General features: G+C 40.6%; 1 protein-coding gene across 28 annotated transcripts in view; it reads right to left on the reverse strand.

Moving 5' to 3' along the window:
- ANK3 (ankyrin 3) overlaps positions 1–19,420 on the reverse strand; it is a 345,732-nt gene that overhangs the window by 190,134 nt on the left and 136,178 nt on the right. For 8 of the 28 annotated variants that reach the window (XM_039554387.1, XM_039554386.1, XM_039554385.1 and 5 more), the window contains exon 1: positions 5,487–5,917. The exons of 2 other annotated variants lie outside the window; for them this stretch is intronic. In XM_039554387.1, the coding sequence (XP_039410321.1) occupies positions 5,487–5,600 (114 nt within the window). In that variant the 5' untranslated portion in view covers positions 5,601–5,917. Of the gene's footprint in view, positions 1–5,486; positions 5,924–19,420 lie in introns of those variants that run through there. 18 more of the 28 variants (XM_039554391.1, XM_039554389.1, XM_019286587.3 and 15 more) reach the window with 7 other exon arrangements.

The following is a 19,420-nucleotide window of genomic DNA, read 5'->3' on the forward strand; positions in this document are numbered from 1 at the left end:
AACAGCTGCACAAATTCCTGAACAGCAGCAAATCCAGCCTTTTATTGTCTGAACTTCAGGCAAATCACTGTGAGAATACATCAGGCTTTGTGTGAGCAGTAATTTTTTTTTTTAATACAGCTTACAACTCAGACTTTATTTTTTCTCTATTTCTTTCCTCCATCCACACATGTTCCACATCATCCACCAAGAGCCTAGTTCTCAACTCACCTCCTCCCCCCAGCAGCCTGTTCCAGTCAAACTAGGTCTGACTGAGTCTAACACTCAATTTTAGCAGGTGCTCAGTCAGTTCCACTAGTTGACAAGTATTTTGGCTCACAGTAACAAACATTTAGTAAACGCCCAAAGGGAATAGCACCAAAGTATGCATTACTTATCCTGAAGCCATCAATTCAGGCAAGTTAAGAGCTTGAAATTAGCAGAGTTTTGACTTTTGGCACAGGGTTGAATATTCATACACTCATAATCATATAAGAAATTTTTTTCTTCTTAAATCACTGTTCACTAACCGTCTTGGAATTTTCTTTTACTTTCAAGAGCATCCCATTTCCCCTTCCCTCAACTCTCAAAAAAAATCCCAAAGAAACCAAACAAAAAAACCAAACACCAAAAAAACAACTCAGCCTGGGTGGAAAAAACAGGATAAAAGACTCTGTGTTAATACCAACCAGGTAATAGCAACATTATTGATTTACACTGCCTGAGAGTCCAGCTGTAAATCCAGTCATGCAGCCACCTCTCTGTAACAGCGAGGCCGCCCATGGCTGGTCCTCCCTCCTCTTGCTCATCCCCTCCCTCCACAAGCTGCCAGCATTTGGCACAACACGGGTTATAACCCAAAGTGACACTTGCATAGTGACTAATGGCCATCCCTTGTGACAGCACAACCCTGAGGCATCAAGAAGGTGAAAAGGAAAAGGTAAATGTTCTCAGCCCGACTAAATAAAAATGTAACAGCGCAAAATTTTTTCTGGGTTTATAAACAACAAAGTAATGCTGAGCAGTGCCCACTTCAAATGATGCTGTAGTGCTCGCCACACAATACAACGCAATAGTTTCAGTCCCTTAGGGGTCGTCTTCAAAGAAGGAATTGTTTCTCCAGCTGAACAGAAACTCTTTCACCACCAAGCTCCACGCTGGTAAGAATACAGCATTGTTAGTAGATATCCCATCCACCAGTGCCCCTAAACATCTATCAAAAATACCTTTCTATTTCATTTGCCTCTGACAGAACATCATGTCTAAAATCAAGGATATGGCTGAAATTTTCCTGACACCTAGAAAAGATTCACTGACTTAATTTTTCTTTCAGACCCTTAATCTACACCATCTTCTCACTTACCATAGGTCATGTTCCCAGATGTTAGAGCAACATCTGCCTGGTTTCTGCTTTAACACAAATGAGTTAAAGAACAATTACTTGTACTCAACTTGTCTAGATTCTACTATGCTCAAGTTCAACTGTTTAGAAGCCATGAAACAGATCTCTAATCAAGATTTGTTTATAAACAATGAAGCTACTTTTAAAAAAATGGATGGGGATTTTTACTTATTGTCTGAGTTAAGAGCTTTACCTGTTAGACTTGCTTGCACATGAAATTGACATTTGTACTAAAACCTTCACATGGCTGAGATCTGTAAAACATTTGACAGCCCTGAGAGAGCTGAGGGGAAAGGAAAAGGAGGGAATCTCCCAGCTAGGATATGATGATGCCCTCCTGGGGTCCCGCTGCCCCTGGGAGGTGTTCCCAGCTCTGCTATGCCCAAGACATCTCTCACAGGCCCTTGGAGCTGGCAGCCCAGCCCAGAAGATGCACAAACTCCTCAAAGCCACATGAGCAGCTGCAACACCTACAGGCTGATTATTCCTGACACAGCATTTCAATTTATATCCATTAGGAAATTGCAAGGCAATTTTTTCCAGCATACCTGAGAGTTAAGTAAAACCTTCAAACACCATGAGTCTTATGATGAAATTAGCAGGATTTGTGACACTGGCATCCATTATTTTCCCTGCTGCCCACAAGTTTGCAGCAGCAGGGCTGTGACAACAGCCTTTAACATCTCAGGGACAGCATGCAGCCAGGCTTTGCATTATGATCAAATTATTCCCTGTTCCCAAAGAACACAAGAGCTCCTGAGCACTGCACGCAAATGGAAACCACTTCAGTCCTACTAAATATTGTATAAAACATAAATCATTGAGTATGAGCCAAGACCTGTCCTTCTCTTCTGCTAGGTACCGAACAGAGAACACAAAAAACTCCTCAGAGATTTCACCTTTATTTTAGGAAAGGCACGGATAAGCAACCAATTGCTGTCCAGACATTATTACAGGATAAACAATTTCCAGTTTTCACAAACCAAACTATGCATGACAGAGCTGCACTGTAAAGTATCAAGCAAGCCATCCTATCCATCACTTACTTTTCAGAGCGGTTTGGCTTGTTCTGTGATACCATTAAAAGGTCAGGTGTGCCCTTGGATGTACTCAAACTATTTGCAGTGTAGGACACTGCACAACCGTCCAGAGGCAGAACTGCATGAAGCTGTAATAAAAACTTCAACAGAATAAATGGGAAACCTGTACAATGCAGATCCTTCACTTGCTGGCCCCATCCCTTTCTCTTGCCTGAGTTAAGCTGGGTAAGCTCTGAATCTTTTAGATCCTTTGGCTAATGACTGGAATGTCCTGAATGCAGGCAAACAGAATGGTGGGGCCATAGGGTACAGAAGCACAGCCTCTCTACAGAGCTATAAGTGCTGCAATTCAAAAATATCTCACCTTGAAATTAAATGGGATGGGACATAACACAGGTTTTTGTTTTGTATGTTTTTAAAAAGGTCATTTCTCTCATACAAGTCTTGAAGCAAGCCTTCACAGGAACATTATTACACTGTAAATTGCTTAACCAGTCAAAAGCAGTGAAATATTACCCTCGGACTGCCATCCTCCAACTAAACAGGAACATAAATCAGCATGACTGTTGCTAGTATCACACAAGGCTAAGACACTGGCTGATCCCACCAGTCTTACTTTCTAACCATTGGTTGCCTTGGGCTCCTTACTGTATAAATTATCCAGAACCATTAGCATTCTTTGTTGTTCCGATGTGATTGGAAGACTCTAAAGGATATTTCTGCATGCTGCTTAAGCAAAGGGTAAGCTTTGTGCAGTATCATGTGATCAACAAAAAAATCCCCAAGTACTGCCTGCTTGTGGGTGGTGCAGAGGAACAAGAAGTGACTCACAACTCATAGTGGAAAATTTGGGGGGAAAATGTTTTAAATAGTCAGGAAAGTACAAAATGGCCAACCACAATTATTGGACTTCCTACGCCCCATGTACTGGGTAACAAAACCATGTCTTTGATGTGGGACAACTGATGCCCAAATGTATGAGAGTTAAGTGAAGCAATTCCTAGGTTTTGCTCCATTCTCCTACTAGAGAGGGCCTCTACCTGTCCTGAATCTGCAGAGTCCTAAGGAAACTCAGAAAGAAACTGGAATAAGCTACCAAATTCCAGTCTGATGCGAAGGGGTCGGGGGGGGGGGGGAGAACCCAAAAAAAGCATCTGGTGGAGCAAAAGCTCTCTATTTTCTCTCACTCTTAAGAGGCAGAAATAAAATGCTGAAAGAAATCCATATATTTGAGATTAATAGACAGATATTTATCCATGTGCCACTCTGGTTGCTGAGAGATTTCCTCTCTACAGCAGTGTTGTATAAACAATAAAGCATTTTTGTCCACAAAGCAATTGTCTCACCTCACTGAATCAAGAGCCTCTCACTGCTGTATCCCTTCTATATTGTTCTAATTCTGAGTTGTGAGGAAGCTCCCTCACACAAAGACAGTGCATGGATCTGGTTGGGCACGCTATTGTTAAACTTGAGCACTTCAAGTACAACGTGGGCTTCCTGCAGCATGAGTAGAGTTAGCTGAGAGACTGCACATTTTAGCTCACAAGCCATAGGTAAATATGGGCTGAGGGGACAGCTCCTACAATTAATTCCTTACTGCTACGGTCATTTTCAGCTGGGGCGGGGGGAACCCACCCTGACAACAACATCACAAACCTGCACGTAACCTAAACAGCAGGCAAGAAAAATATTGCTAATTCAGGCCGGTTTCAAACAGCAGCATCTCAAAATTCACCTCAAAGACAGAAACTTCTTTATACTGTCCTTTATCCTGGAAGATGATTCAGAAGATCTATACATTCACACAGAAAAAATACCGACAGTGTAGATGGCTGCAGCAAATGTACTGCAGCATGTTAAGAGTCTCCTAATGTGCTGGCTAGAACAGAAGGCAGTGGGTTTCTCAGTGCTTTCATCATGGATAGTACTGCCACAGCAGAGAGAAAAAGAGGAAAGGGCAGGGAAATGCTGACTCTCGCCCAACCAAAGGATGCACATATGTTAGAGGAAATCTACATGTCGTTTAGGAAGCACATGCACTGCTTCTCTGAGCATATGAAGATTATCCAATCCCCCCCTTAGGGGGATTTCACAAAGGCACACAGAAATACTACATGCCCAGGTTTCTGTAAAGACAACTGGCTCCTTGATATGTTCTTGAAAAAATTATCATAAGATACAGCCAAAGACAAGAAATCGTGGCAGGGCCTTATTTCTATGGAGCAGAGTACAAGATGTCATTTATAAGGACATATCCTCAGAGCTGCCAAAGTAGCTGGCCTCTTTATCTGTCATTATGCCACAAACCATAACTATTTTGCTTTATACCTTAGAGAGAAACAGTAAGTCTGGAATCACACGGAGGCTCCTGACCTGAACAATGAGCAATGCAGTGCCTACTGAATTTTTCAGATCCTAGTTTGCTGAAGGGTTTTCTGCAGCTAAATCAAATCTACAGCAGAGAAAAACCAGGCTCTGTAATCTCAGCCACGTATTTCCCTAACAAAAGAAAGTTGCTAATAACAGACTGTTACAGCTCAATTCTGTAAAACAGCTCACCGTTAGGAAAAAAGAGAAACACTGAAACACCTTATTTCTGTAACATTATCCCAAAAATGGATGTTTCAGAAGCCAGACATGTGACACAGTCCCAACACAAAGAAAAAAAATCTGCCTCTACACACATCCCTTTTAAGTACATGTATGTAAGACTAAACTATTATGCTATGCTTTGCTATTAAACCTACAAGAAAGCTCAGCATTAAACCTCACATGATGGTTACAAACTATTTCCAACTCACAGACAGTTTGCATATCACAGCAACATAAGTGGGAAATGAATGCACACCTTCTGCATCATCACTGCAATCAACTAACCTCCAATTAAACATTCAATTGCTTTGCAAACCCCACAACCGTGGTTACAAATGCTATTTTACAATGTTAACAAATTACTCCGACAGCTACCAAGTTACAGGCAAGAACAAGCTTTGATACTTCAATTGCAAGGTAAGAAAATTAAAACAAAAGAATCCCTGTTCAGAATTTGGCACAGATCTAGATACCTTTTTCTTCCGATCCCGGGATCTTTTCCTGTGTTTTCTTTTTTTCTCAGTTTCTTCCTCAGCATTTATTTCTAAATCCCTGTTTTTCTTTAACTGTGATGCTGCGTGAGCCATAATGCATTAAAAATCCTTTACAACAATGCTCCCTTGTAAAAGGTGATTTCCTCGGGCACCTTTAGCCAGCCCTTACAGCAAATGTTCCAGTGATTGGAAGGAAATCTGTGACCAGAGCCAGGAACACATTCAGGATTCAGAGATCTCGCAGAAGCTTGCAGTCACTACAAAAACACATAGTTGCAGATTTCTTCCTATACCTTTCTGCACCTGCACCTTTGTAAAACAGTGCAGCCATCGTAATGCATTTAACGTAATGAAAAAGACAGCTGGGACAGAGAAAGCTGTATTATGGCTGTATCCCCTGCCACCAGCTGGAAGTGCCTAAGTGACTCCACTGAAGGGGGAATGCTGAAAAGGAGCGCTTTCTATTAAAAAAATTCCAGAACAATAACATATGCTGCATTGTTTTCTCATCACTAATCTTCAAGCACGTTTTTAAAACCTATTAAAAATAGCAGTGCTAATGTTGTACGTCTCTCAGCTAGTTTTGTGTAGTAAGCCATTTAACCTATAACGAAATGGAGCAGCTCCTACTTTAGGTTAACTGCTGATGGTGACAAAAAAAATAAAATAAAAATTTCTTTCTACCATGGAGACTCTGACTGCATTATGTAGAAAACAATGCATGCATTGCCATATCTTAACAGTGTGTCCTTTATACCCATTTTTCAATTCCAATACATTTTGTGAGAGAGGATTACAGAAAGCCCTGTTGTATTTTTTCCCCCTTTTTTTTTTTTTTAAACATACTTATTACAACACATCATACTGAAAGAAAGATGCAATCACACTGGTGTGTGAAACAGGCATTAAATTCATGGGAGATTTTCTGGCACCATTCATTTACGTGGTCAGAAAGGGAAATCGGCACTATTTCCATGTAGTTGGAAATGTACTTTTAGGCTTTTATGTCAAGGCTTGCTTCAATCATCTTACTATTTTTGCCACCTGAGTCCTCAATGACTGCAGCTTTTGAATATTCATTATGGGAGGTAAAATAGCAGCAGTATTAAGGCCCGCAGGAGGATCTTTTACTAGGATGAACACAGAGCAAGCATCTAGTAAATATGGAACCATATTTTTCTGCACAAATATGAACAATCAGCAGCTTGCCTCAAGACTGCTGTTTTTAACCTTTCCCATTGTTCCTAGTAGCATGTTTCACTGTAATGAAGATTAGCAGTCTAATCTCTTTCAGATAAAATCCCAAAGTCTCTCCAAGTGAAACCAGAGTATTTCACATGGTATTAGCACTTCTTTCCAGAAGGAAAAAAATCAGATTCTGTTGTAAAAATGAAGTTAAATTTAAATTCGAAGTGCAACTAGCCAAATCAGGCTGCATCTTCTCAGAGCAACATAAAACCCAGAGATGTCTCACACGGTTGTAAATATTCTTCCCCTGAACTTGAGAGACATTTTCTGAATTCTCGTTGCTGAGGCCCAGCAAGCAACATGCTTTAGAGTTTTCACATAACATGGCTAAAAGAAAAATAGTATTTTAAACCTCCAAAACAGAAACTGCTTTGAACACATCATATGTTGTCGAAAAGGCAGTACATAGTGCACTGCCTGTCTCCTGCTCCCAGGCTAGGAAACTGGGTTTAAAAAGTTGATTATTTTGGAGTGACTTTAAAGAAATGCCCAAGGATGGAGGCCACAGTTATGTGACCTTAGGGATTTTTCTTCCTGCTGCAGTAAAATCACAGGTTTCTGTGTGCATCCAAAGCTCCTATACACCACCTATAAAACCTATACACCAGCATGTGCCTCTCCATACTCCCCCTCCACCACTGAAAGACCTCTGAAGCCTCATATAATGCCACTTTGGAAAGCTGTGGGAAGAGGAGTGCTGCCCTTGGGCAATGCCTGGTTTTGAACTGGAAGCAGCAAATTCCCACTTCTTGATGTTCTGCAGAGACTTGAGTAAACACATTTCTAGAGATGCAAAGAGTACGCCCCAGAGATGCTTTGAACTGCAAGGCACAACTGCAAGCTGTCAAAGGCCACTCTCAGGCAGGCACCTGGATTTTGGGCCAGCTCTCCAAGGAAGCCCACGGCAGCAGTGAGGAGACTCTGCTCTAGCACAGGAGCCCTACTAGAGAGAGGAGCTAGCCAGGCTGCTGATTTATGGGGGCTGAAGAAGGTACTTCAAGAAGGACGGTGGCCAAACTATCAAGTTTTGGTGGGAAATGGAAGACTGCCTCGTGCCTATTAAAAAAAATAAAATAAAAAAAGGCAAAGAAAAAGCACCCAAAGCTTCACTTTCTAGCCTGCAAGCTGGCTGCAGGACCTTGGCAGTTATCCTCTCGGAAAGTCAGTTCTCTGTCTGTAAAATAAAGTTGATGTTAGTTCCCCTGTCTGACATAACGCAGTTATTAGCACAGAAGTGCTTAGAAAATACAGCAGAACCAGAACTGAAAGTGGATTCAACAAAGTTCAATAGAGGTGGATCCCTCTTATTCCCAGCACATTTCCATCTGGATTTGAAAGACACATGAGTCTTTGCCTTAGGAAACCAACTTTATTTGAGCCACACTTGAAGTGAATGCTGCTGTCATTCACCGCTTGCTGGCTAATCCTGTGACGTCCTATAAGCCTTTTAACCATACTAGCCTGTAATTTATGCCTAAATAACCTCATTAAATGAAAATACAAATGATGCATTATCAAGTGTTAGGTGTTAAAAACACTTGAAGCATACTTTCAAAAATGTTGGCACAGAGAAAACCATGCACATATCCAGCTTAAAGCCCAAGTGCCACCTTATGCACAGGTTGTATTCTATGAAGGTAGAAAGCAGCCCAAGCTTTTATTACTGAGAATAATGCTAAGAAATGAGGATAATAAGTGAACTCACCCAATCCCTTGAGATATGCATAAATTGAAGGATTTTATCTGTCAGCCAAGACTGCTTCATCCCAAGGATCTTTTCAGCTAATTAATCAATTGGACATAACATGCAGATGTTTTTATTATGTGGATTACAATCCTTGCTTCAACTAGAGAGTCCAAACTCCTCCAGAATTAGATTTCAGAAAGAGAAAATGCCTTTTCAAGCTAGGGTTTTGAGAAATACTGTTTTAGCTAGTAAAGCAATGATTAAAAAAAAAAAATCAGCATAAGAAAAAAAAGATCCCTTACAGTTAGAGACACACTAACTAGGGAGATTTTGTGTAGCTTATAGGCTGGGATAGTCTCAAACAGAAAAGAGGTTACAAAAGAAGTGTGAGTAAAAGATTCAGACCTCTGTGGAAGAGTGACTGTGTATGTACAACTCCTGGTTTTGGGGAAATGGTGAACTGGCACCTTTCACTGGAAGGTGACAGGGCACTGCCAGATGAAAGCTGGATGAAGCGTGAAGGTTTTCATGCCAGATATGTCATAACTCACTCCAAGGGAATTGGGTACTGGAAATCTTCATTAAGTGCTTCTTTTCAGACTTCACTAAAATAATTAAGCTATTTGATTTCACCCTTAATTACAAAGTTAATGAAATGCCAATGAGTGTTTCAGCACAATCCATAGGGTCCTGATAAAGAATGATAAACTGTATCTTACTTGAACAATGGGAAATTTACACTTTCTGTTAGCACAAGGATAACGTCTACTTAGCTTCATCTGCTCACAAAGTCATAGTAATAATGGCTGGAAGTGATTTTATCAACCTGAAAGTCAAGTGTGTCATTTGGTTTAGTTTAAGATGCTAGTCCCACTGTTAAAACTAGATTCAAGAGACTGCAAAACAGCATTAGCATATAACATTGAGATGGATTTGGAAAAAACCCACAAGTTATAGGGGGAAAAGATGTTCACAGTCTAATTACTGGTGTTAATTCATCAATTGGTCAGCAGCTTATAGAGCAAAGATAGTACTATCACTTTTACAGTTCTTTTAAACAAATTATACACCCCTAGAAAAAAAAGATAAGACACTCATGAAAATATTGGCTTATTGAGAAAATGCCAAAAAATAGCTCTATGAAAATCTAAGTGTTTTTAGGTAAGATGGAACGCCATAGAAACATTCAGTATTTACACTTCTCAGATCACTATGGATCCAAAAAGATTTATAATCACACACAGTGCTAGAAGGTCACTATGAAAACTTTTACTGGTAAGCAAAGTATGCTACATTTTCCCAAAGATGAAAAGACCACTATAGGTAGACTAGAAATAGAAGAGAGTAAAGGAAAGGAAAACACATGGAGAAAAAGAAATCCAATTCTTACTACATTACTCTTAAATTCTTAATTTCTGAGGTTTCTGGTGCAGAACACATGCCCCTATTGCCCTGCTTTGGATTATTTTGTTGAGTAAAGCAATAGAAATGAGAAGGGGGAAAAAAAAGAAGAACAAGACTTACTGGAAATAATAAACCAATTCATGAAAATAACATTCTGGGAGAATACAAGGTAGAAGAAATAAAAAAAAAATTATTTGTGAAAATAAGTTTACCATAAAAAACTTTCTAACGAGTCTCATAATGTTCATCTGCTCATGTGTTAGACTAGCAGGCCTTGTGTCTCAAAATCAAACAAAAAGTATCAAACAAGACTAAAAGCTTATTTAGCATTTAATTTTACTTTTTAGCTGCTGTTCACACATTTGATGTCCAGGATAGGATGGACCCATCTCCAAACATGCAGAAAATCAAGGCCACTAAGTTGTAAATGAATGGAAAATAAGAGAAGTTAAGGCTTGCTTGGCTCTTCTGTGTTGTCGCATTGAGTTTCTCCCACCACCTGCTTCTTCTAGCAGAATTCTATTTTGGCAATAACAATCCCAGAGAAACTGGGGAAACATGACAGTCAGAAAGGAACGCATGCACTACACAAAAGAGCAGGAAAATACCTAAATTGTACTTTATACACCACTTTTACAGTGCTAACCCCCTCAACTTCTTTGAATTTATAGTATAAAATGTGGAAATGCACTGAATTATGTTCTGTTTCTTAATTGACTTCTTTAGGGCACAAGAGCTTAAAAAATGCTTTGGAAATGACACAAATTCAGGGATGCAGTGATAAAGGCCAGAGGCTTACTACTTCTTAAATGACCCTTCTTAAATTTCCTACTGGAAATTCAGGTAGAAATGATAACAATTGTAAAAACAAAAACAAGCAAACAAACAAAAACCCAAGCCCAAACAAACCACCACAACAACAAAAACCACAACTAAGCCAAACCACCCCAAAAAACCTCAACCCCTCCCCGAAACACCCACACAGAAAACAATCATGGAACATGTTTTCCACTAAGCACTCTCCAGACACATCACCTGCCCTCTGAGCTGAAACAAGATCAAAGCAGCAGCCACTTTTGAGCTCGTAGAATTAAGTGCAAAATTACTACTTCCCTATGTAGGGATGACACTTTTTGGCTTAACTGATGATGTTACACCTGCTGTGGTCCAGCTTACTCAGAACATGAGGATGGCTGTCACGTCTGTGAATTTTAACTCCAAGCTGGAGGCATGAAAATGACTACAGGTTTTTGTTTGCCCTTAAGACTTGCACTGTAAATCCAGACAGTTCAAAGCTGACTCAGGGCTCACTCAATCCATGGTTTCAGGGGCAGGGGAAATGGGGAAATAAATCTTCAGCTGTCCCAGGCCACCACGCAAGCATGGTGAATCCTCCTGCAAACAAACTGGGAGAAGGGAACAATGTGCTCATGCAAAGGCAGAGGAGGAAGGACTTCAGAAGACTGAAGAGCACTCAGGACCTGGAGATCACCAACCCTGTCTTTCAAAACAGGGTTTTGATTTTGTTTGAGGCCTACACAGAGAAAGGGAGCTCACGGTGACAAATTAATAGTAACTCTTCTGTGAAGATGGTGTAAAGAGTTTCATCTCTGACTCATAACAAACTAAGAAAAAGGTACCTATGTATCTTATTTATAGAGGCACACTAATTGCAAGATAGATTTTGTGTGGGTTTGTGGATGGAATTGCCGAGCAGCCCAGAAAACTTACCCAATGCAAGGAATACTGGTGAGAAAAAGATATATAACCCCTAAATTGTTGCTGAGCACACACACCAAAAACTTTCTTCCCATTCTTCCTCTGCCAAGAAGAATATTGCTAAAACCCTACATTTACTGGGAGCCACTGAAAGTGTAGCAAGCACACACTTTTGAAAAATGCCTTTGTACTTTTTTTCCCCTGCAATTCAAAGACCACACTACAACCAGGACTGAAACTCCCATGGAGAGCGTCAGCATCTTAGGGACGCTGATGAAGATCCCTAGGAAATGGCATCGAACTGGTTCCACACATCTTAAGGGGTAGAAGTTCTATCCCAGACTGACACTAGAACACAGTGACATAGCTTTCAACCCTCACTTGGAACTACTGAAACTGTACATTCAGAATACTAACTTCCCTCCAATTCCGACTTTAATTATTTCTCTTTGCCTAGTCCACCACGCTCTCCTAGCTACTGCAAGCCCCAGTAGGGCGACCAGGAGGTCAGCGGAATGGTGCTACAGGGCACCAAACTGAGTTCTGATCTCAAAATTTCCTTAGATGTATCTGCATATTACACCAAGAGAGCCAGGAAAAGCTACCCCTGTATATACAGGAGGTAAAAAAATAGGCAGGGTTGGAATCAGCTTTGCACTCCCACATGCAGAAATTGAATGCTGTCTGTGATGTGATAGGAGGATCAATCCTGTCCTGGTGAGCTTCAAAAAAAGAAATGCAAAATGCCATTCATCAGGATTTTATGATTCAGCTACAAACTTCACCATGAGTGGTCAATTAATCACTGCTGCATCTGTTAACTTCTGCTCCAACACATGAAAGCAATCTGCTCACACATCCAGCAAACACTGAGCCCGAGCTGGGGTTTCCTCCAACATAAGGAAAGCAGGTATCAAGGAGGAGGCTCTCAGAAGCTCCTCTGCCAGGTCATCCAGTCCCCCAGATACAAGATGAGTTATTCCCTGCTCATCTCCGATGGAAAACTCCCTGTCTCAGAGTGGTTTAAAAATAACCCAAAACAGCAGCAGAAAATGTCTTTGTGGTATTTCAAGTTTCTCAGCATTGAGTCCCCGCCTGCTGTCTCTTTTCTGGAGCAGCAGCAGTCTCATCATAATAAAAGCTACACAAAAAGCTTTTATTAAAAACCACTGCAGAACCTGCAAAGGTGCCAGGAAGCAAATGTGCCTAAGCAAATGAAGCTACCAGAGAGTGGGATGGCACCAGTCACAAATAGATGCAACACCTTTGCCTGTAGTTAGTAGATCACTTTCCAGTACCCTTTACTTCGTATACATTTATTTTTGTTAGGTTTGGGTCAAAAATGTACACTTTAGGCTCAAAGAAATTTTGACCAAGTGAGCCTTTCCATGAATGACTGCACAATGAGCATCCAGGGGCGTTAGGCCTCTCTGCCTTAGCAAGATACTGTGATCATGAAAATATCATTCAACCTTCCCTACCTCTCCAAAAAGAGAAGTACTTTTAACTGTGGACAATGCCAGCACTTTATTACCTTCTGAAATAGGTTATTCTCCCCCACCCACTGCCAACTGACTGACCCAGTGCCTGCATATTTTCCTGTTGCCAAGCTCTGTGCATTAGGAGCAGCTTACTTGTTTTATTTTGAAATAAAAAGTTGCTGAATGAGTGTAACGAAGGACCCATCTGCAAAGGTCACAAGAAAGGCTCTTGGAAGTTTCCAGCATTCCCCAGCTGCCCCAAGGCTTTCAACAGTATAAACTTTTTGGTTGAATTTCTGTGGCGCAAAAACGCAGAAATTTTAAGAAAGGAAGGAAAATGGTTCCTCAGCTTGTTTGTAGGGTAGGTGGGTTTTCTCATTTTTAATATCCCTGAACTACCTGCGTATGTAAAAAATCTACTACTAACATGCAATACTCCTAAGACAAGGACAACAGGTACACGTGAGCCAACAAGGAGAGCTGCAGTTTCAGTTCCCTCCCTGATCACTGCCACACTTGAGTGCTGGACCAAGGCTCCCTCAGCAAGTACAGAGGACATATTTACTCACTCTAACTGCAAACTTCCCATTTTAGCCAAACCAAGTGCAGAATTTTCAGTGAAGACACCAGTCCCTGCCAGTGTACACACCATTTCTTAACCTTTAAGGAAATATTTGAAATGAAAATATAAAAGCGAAAAAGAAACCTCCAACCCACTCCAGCATAAGAAACTCATTTAACTAGATTCCTTAATTTTTCATTATTCTTTTTCTTATGTTGAAATGACCATCTTTGCCTCATTCCCAAAGGATTGCCTCCATAATTAAGTGAGGGAATCATTAAAATCTTAACATGCTGTCCGAGTGAGATTTTAGTGCTTTAAGTGTTCTGCATGCTCCATGCAGCAGTAAGTTGACTTTTATAGGAAAAAAATGCAAAAAAGCAGAATCATTAGCAATCAATAAAAAGAGGCAGAAGAGTATCAAATGCATATTTTTCAGGTGACATTTTTCTCACTTTCTCGTAAATAAATTAATGTACCAGTCATAAAATCTACATGTTTACACTTAAAACAATGGCATGTGAAAATTCTCAGTTTCCTTAAAATGACAACCAATATTTAAAAAAACCCCTCAGGATAATTTTAGGAACAGAGATTATCTCTCACTTGAAAAAAAATCCCAACCGAAACCTAAAAATCCCAAACCAAACAACAAAGTCCAGCTATTAGTACTTTGACTAAAATCCTGCTGGAAGAAACCCTTGCAGCAAGAAAGGTAACTACGAAAGATTCATAAAAAATCTAAAAATCACTGCCACTACAAAAAGTCAGAAATGTTTTGTTTCTTCACAGATTTCACATAAAGCTATTAACGCTCACAGGAGGCCAAGTTCTTTCTTGGCCTGGCAAGAGCAAGTGGGCATATAAATAAAACCCACTTACCTGTGTAATAATTACAATTATCACAGAATAGGTGCATTGATGTGATGCCTGAAAGCCCAGGTAATGTTAGTGCCCTATTCAGAACAGCAGAGCGAGAGGCAATTCCTGTCCAGATCTGCCTGTAAGCTGCACACACAGTACATAGAGGGTGGGAGGCAATGTAGCCCTCCTGCTTTAGAGAGAGGGAGGGCAAACAGGAGAGGATGAAGTTGGAGGGGGAGTTGCTGAGTTTGTGTTGCATGGCAAACAACGTACATCAACACAAGTTTATGTGCTGGGGATGTAAACACAAAAGTAACAGCCTGGAAGACGCAGGAAAGAAATATCTCTCTCTCTCTCTCTCTCTCTCTCTCCTACACAGCTTTGCTTGGGTCTCATCTGGAACACTGTGTCCTATTTCAGCACTAAACTTCTAGGAAAAAGTTGTCAGCTGAAGATGTGAAGATTTTATTGCTTTAACTCTGAAATTCCTCTTTTTCAGAAAACAACCCTGAATGCTTCTCTGAATCTGTGGTTAGTAATAAATAACTTTGGACATGCATATCCACACACTCTTAGCAAAGACAAATACCAGCCAGCACTGCATCCTTGCTCATTTGCCTGTCTCCCCACACCAGCCCTTCTGGATTTTTATTTTTCCCCCCAAAATAGGCAAACCCATAGGAGACTGGAGGCAAACCTCCATAAAAACTAAAGACCACTCTACAATTTTTATTTTTTTATGTTCCTATGATTTATCTTAAACTGGCTTGTGGAGGGGCTGAGAAGGAGGAACGTTACACGGAAATTCTGTTCAGGGATAAAGGGACCGTTCCCTTTTTAAAGATAGAATAAATTCCAACTAAAATGTTTAACAAACCTAAACTTTAAATAATCAATACTTCACAGAGCAGAAGAGAAGAAAACATACAAGGACTGTTGCCCAGAACAGCTCCAAGGGTACTGAAACAGGTGCATAACAACAGGGGTACATAACACCAATAACTCTGTGCAGTTCATGCTAGGACACAGGAATTACATAGGCTTAAGATGAAATTCCAGCCACTAGAGTTTTTTGATGTTCTGGGTTTGGTTTTGGAGGCAGGGGGGTGGTTTGAGACTTCCTGGAAAATAGGCAGGATAGCAAAAGACTGTTGAAGACCAAATTAGTACTAAACTAGAACAGGGAGGGGAAAGAAAACGCAAAAAACCAGGAGATAATAAAATTGTACACTGGTCTGGTTAAATTTCCAGTCCTAGCTATCCTCCCATATCTGTATCTGAATCTATCACTACCTTGAAGTTACTGGGATGAACTGCAATTAATCTGGATTTGTCAAGAGGAAACCGCATAAAATTAATTTAATTTTATTTCATGGAAAGGCAACAGGCATTGGAGACTGGAGAACAGCAATACTTGTACCTGACATTCTCATAAGCAAGGTAAGGAACATGGTGTTGATGAAAAGATTGTTAGATTAATCCAAGAGGGACCTGGTAACTGAACTCAGGAACAAGATATTAACATTCATTGTCAAAAAGGATGGATGTTCTGTAAGAGTCTGTCCTGGATTTGCTTCTCTCCAATGTTTTATTAATGATTTGGGCAATACGAAAAGTTTATTATCAATACAAACATGAAATTACAAGAAGCATGTGCATGTTAAAGAGTGAAAGTTTAGACCAAAATGATAAGTAAGACCAGAGGAATGGTGTGGGGGGGAAAAAACCCCATGCAATACAGACAAATTGCAGTGGAAATACGGAGGAAAATGTTTTTACACAGGCTAGAGAGCAAATAAGAACTGTTCTTCAGCATTGTCTGCAGGGGATAAAATCTTGCAGGTTCAACACAGGACAAAAGACAAGTAGCAGAGTAAAGTGCAGAAGTACAGCCTGCACAGTGAAATCATCTTTCTCTTCTATTTAGTATTTGCAAAGCTGCAGGTATACTGTGACTGACTTCTGCTATTCTGCTGCCAGGAAGATATGAATATTTGGGAAACAACAAGAGCAATCAGAAGTCTGTAAAACACATCCTCCTTTAGCCTAAAGAAAAGATGACTGATGGAACATGGCAAAAGTCCTCAAGTCCATCAAAACCTTACAAAATGCAGAAGAAAATAGTCTGTTCTCCACCATTACTATGGATAGTAAGAGGAGTAGCAAGTTTCAGTTGCAGCCACCAGATTTGGGTGAGATACTATGAGGACTTTTAACAATAAGGAACCTCTTCAACAGCACGCAAGGGACCAGAATGGAAACTTTACAACTTTCCCAAGTAAAATACGTATTAGGATCCCCTTAGCAATCCTTACATCTGTGCTGCTCATGACAATCCTATGAGCACTGGACCAAGGGGTATCCCAGCTTCCAAAAGTCTGTTCTTACTTCAACCTTACTGAGACAGTACAAAACTATTTTATTGATTTCAGTGTTGTATACTTTAGTACGGTTGACAGTTAGAAATGTATTTTCTTAACACAAAAATCTATGACCATTACCTGCTTCACATCATCAGAAGCAGAGCTCCAAATGAAGATCCAAATCAAAAGAGAACAGTGATGTGTTTGAATTATTCTGGCAAGTCTAAAAGTCTTAAAAAGGTATTTCTCTATGTATCAAAAATAGAATTTCAAAAACCTACTTTAATTCTATAAGGTTAAAAATTAAGAGGAGTTAAACACAATAAACTATATAGAACTATACAATATGCTGAGAAGCCTGGTCTAAGTTACAGGCACACTAAAGAGCTCTAAAAAAAATGCAGTCCAAGATCCTTAAGCCAGCAAGGAGGGGCACAGCAAGCTCGCTGCCCTGGTCTTCAGGAGAGCAGACTTTGTCCTCTTCAGGGATCTGCCTGGTAGAGAGACATGGGATAAAGCCTCCAGAGGGAAGAGGGACCCAGGAAAGCTGGTTGACATTCAAGGAGCACCTCCTCCAAGCTCAGAAGTGATGCATCTCAACAAGAGGAAGCCAGGCAAAACCACCAGGAGGTCTGCATGGATGAACAAGGAGTTCCTGGATTAACTCAAGCATGAAGCCGGTAGAGGGTGGAAGCAAGGACTGGTAGCCTGGGAAGGATACAGAGAAATTGTATCCAGGAACCAGGTTAGGAAATTTAAAGCCCTGATGGAACTAAGCCTGGCCAGGAACATCAAGTGCAACAGGAAAAGCCTCTATAGGTATGTTGGTGATAAAAGGAAGACTTTGAAAAATGTGGGCCTTCACTGGAAGGAAACAGGAAACCAGGTTACCCGGGATATGGAGAAGACTGAGATACTTGACAAGGTTTTTGCCTCAGCCTTCACCAACAAATGCTCCAGCTGCACTGCATGAGTCCCAGGAGACAAAGGCAGGGCCTGGGAGAATAAGGAACTGCCCACTACTGGAGATCTTGTTTGAGACCATTCGAGGAACCCGAAGGTGCACAAGTCCATGGGACCTGACGAGATCCAACTGCAGGTCCTGAGGGAACTGGCAGCTGAAGCTCCTAAGCCACTACCCACCATATTCGAGAAGCTGTGGTAGGCTGGTGAAGATCCCACTGACTGGAAAAAGGGAAGCACAACCCCCATTTTTTTAAAAAGACCATCCAGGGAAATACAGGGAACCCATCAGTCTCATACCAGTGCGTGCCACGGTAGGAGGGTCAGAGTGAGATGATCTTTCAGGTCCATTCCAGCCCGATCCAAACCTTTTTATGATGGAGTACTAGGCACCATTTTCTTCCTACACATTAAGATGCTCTGTTTGATAGCACACACAAAATCAAGACTTTACATGGACTCTTTAGGGACATTGCAACATTTTTGGCATTAACTTGCAAAACCACTGCATAGAATTACAGCTACTTAGAGAAATCAGAGTGGTTGATAATGCATCTCTTCTAAGCATATATTACATACTTAAGAAAGCAAGAAAAATATTAAAATTCAATTTTTAGCCTTAGAGCTGCTTTCTAGAGTTACAGTGTATATTCTGAAGGGTATTCACAGGCTGCATAAAGGCAGACTAACAAACTTTCAAGCTATAGAGGCCACAATCCAGTACAACTGCAGTTTGAGTCGCTGTGTAGTTTGGCAAGAGGCTACAGCCAGAGCGATAATGAAAATCGAATTTGGGACTGCATCACAAGAACTGTGTGAACAGTAAATTAACAACTTACACACTATTCAGCAAAAAAATTTTAAAAAAGAGAAGCACTAATCAGAATCAGCCAGTTCTCACAGGCTCCCAGTGCGTAGGCTGAATAATTGTCTCATCATGATAATAGCTCTTATGACAACCATGATCTCACCACTGCACTCCAAGATCCAGAATGCTGCTGGTACTCTCACACCCACAACAAGGCACACTCGCTCTTTGCATTTGAAGAAAATCCTACTCTGCAGCTCCAACCCTTGGCTGTTAATGCAGACAGGGTATAATCTTGTTATTTTTTATGCCTTGGCTTTCAAGCCACAAAACCTATGTATTTCCTCTGTAGACAGAATAGCACAGACTACAATTCCTATTGTTATGAAGACATCTCCCATTCCACCATTAATTCAAAACAAATAGCAGAGTTAACAGCAGTAGTAAAAATCAGCAGTATGCACCTGATAAATAAAATAAAAATTGAGATGCAATTTTATGTTTCGTAGCTCATTTTCTCCATCTAATTTCTGCTTTACAGAGGCAGCGGGTTACAATCTATTCTGCACTGAGACCAGGGCATAAAACATGCCTTTTGCCACCACTTCCCCTTCCCTCCTCTCTTACTGGAGGCCTGGCACCATCTGTTTTTAAGTGTAGTTCTATCGTTTTCTCTGGGTTAACAAAGCAGTGAAAATTAGCACCAGCCACAGGTCTGGTTAAGCATGTAAACTCAGGCAAAAAGGAAGGAAGCATTCATCAGTGTTCCATCAACACCCATTGAAAAACCCAAGGTATGAAAAAGAACATCAGA

The sequence above is a fragment of the Corvus cornix genome, chromosome 6 (genome assembly GCF_000738735.6).
Source record: "Corvus cornix cornix isolate S_Up_H32 chromosome 6, ASM73873v5, whole genome shotgun sequence".
NCBI lineage: Eukaryota > Metazoa > Chordata > Aves > Passeriformes > Corvidae > Corvus > Corvus cornix.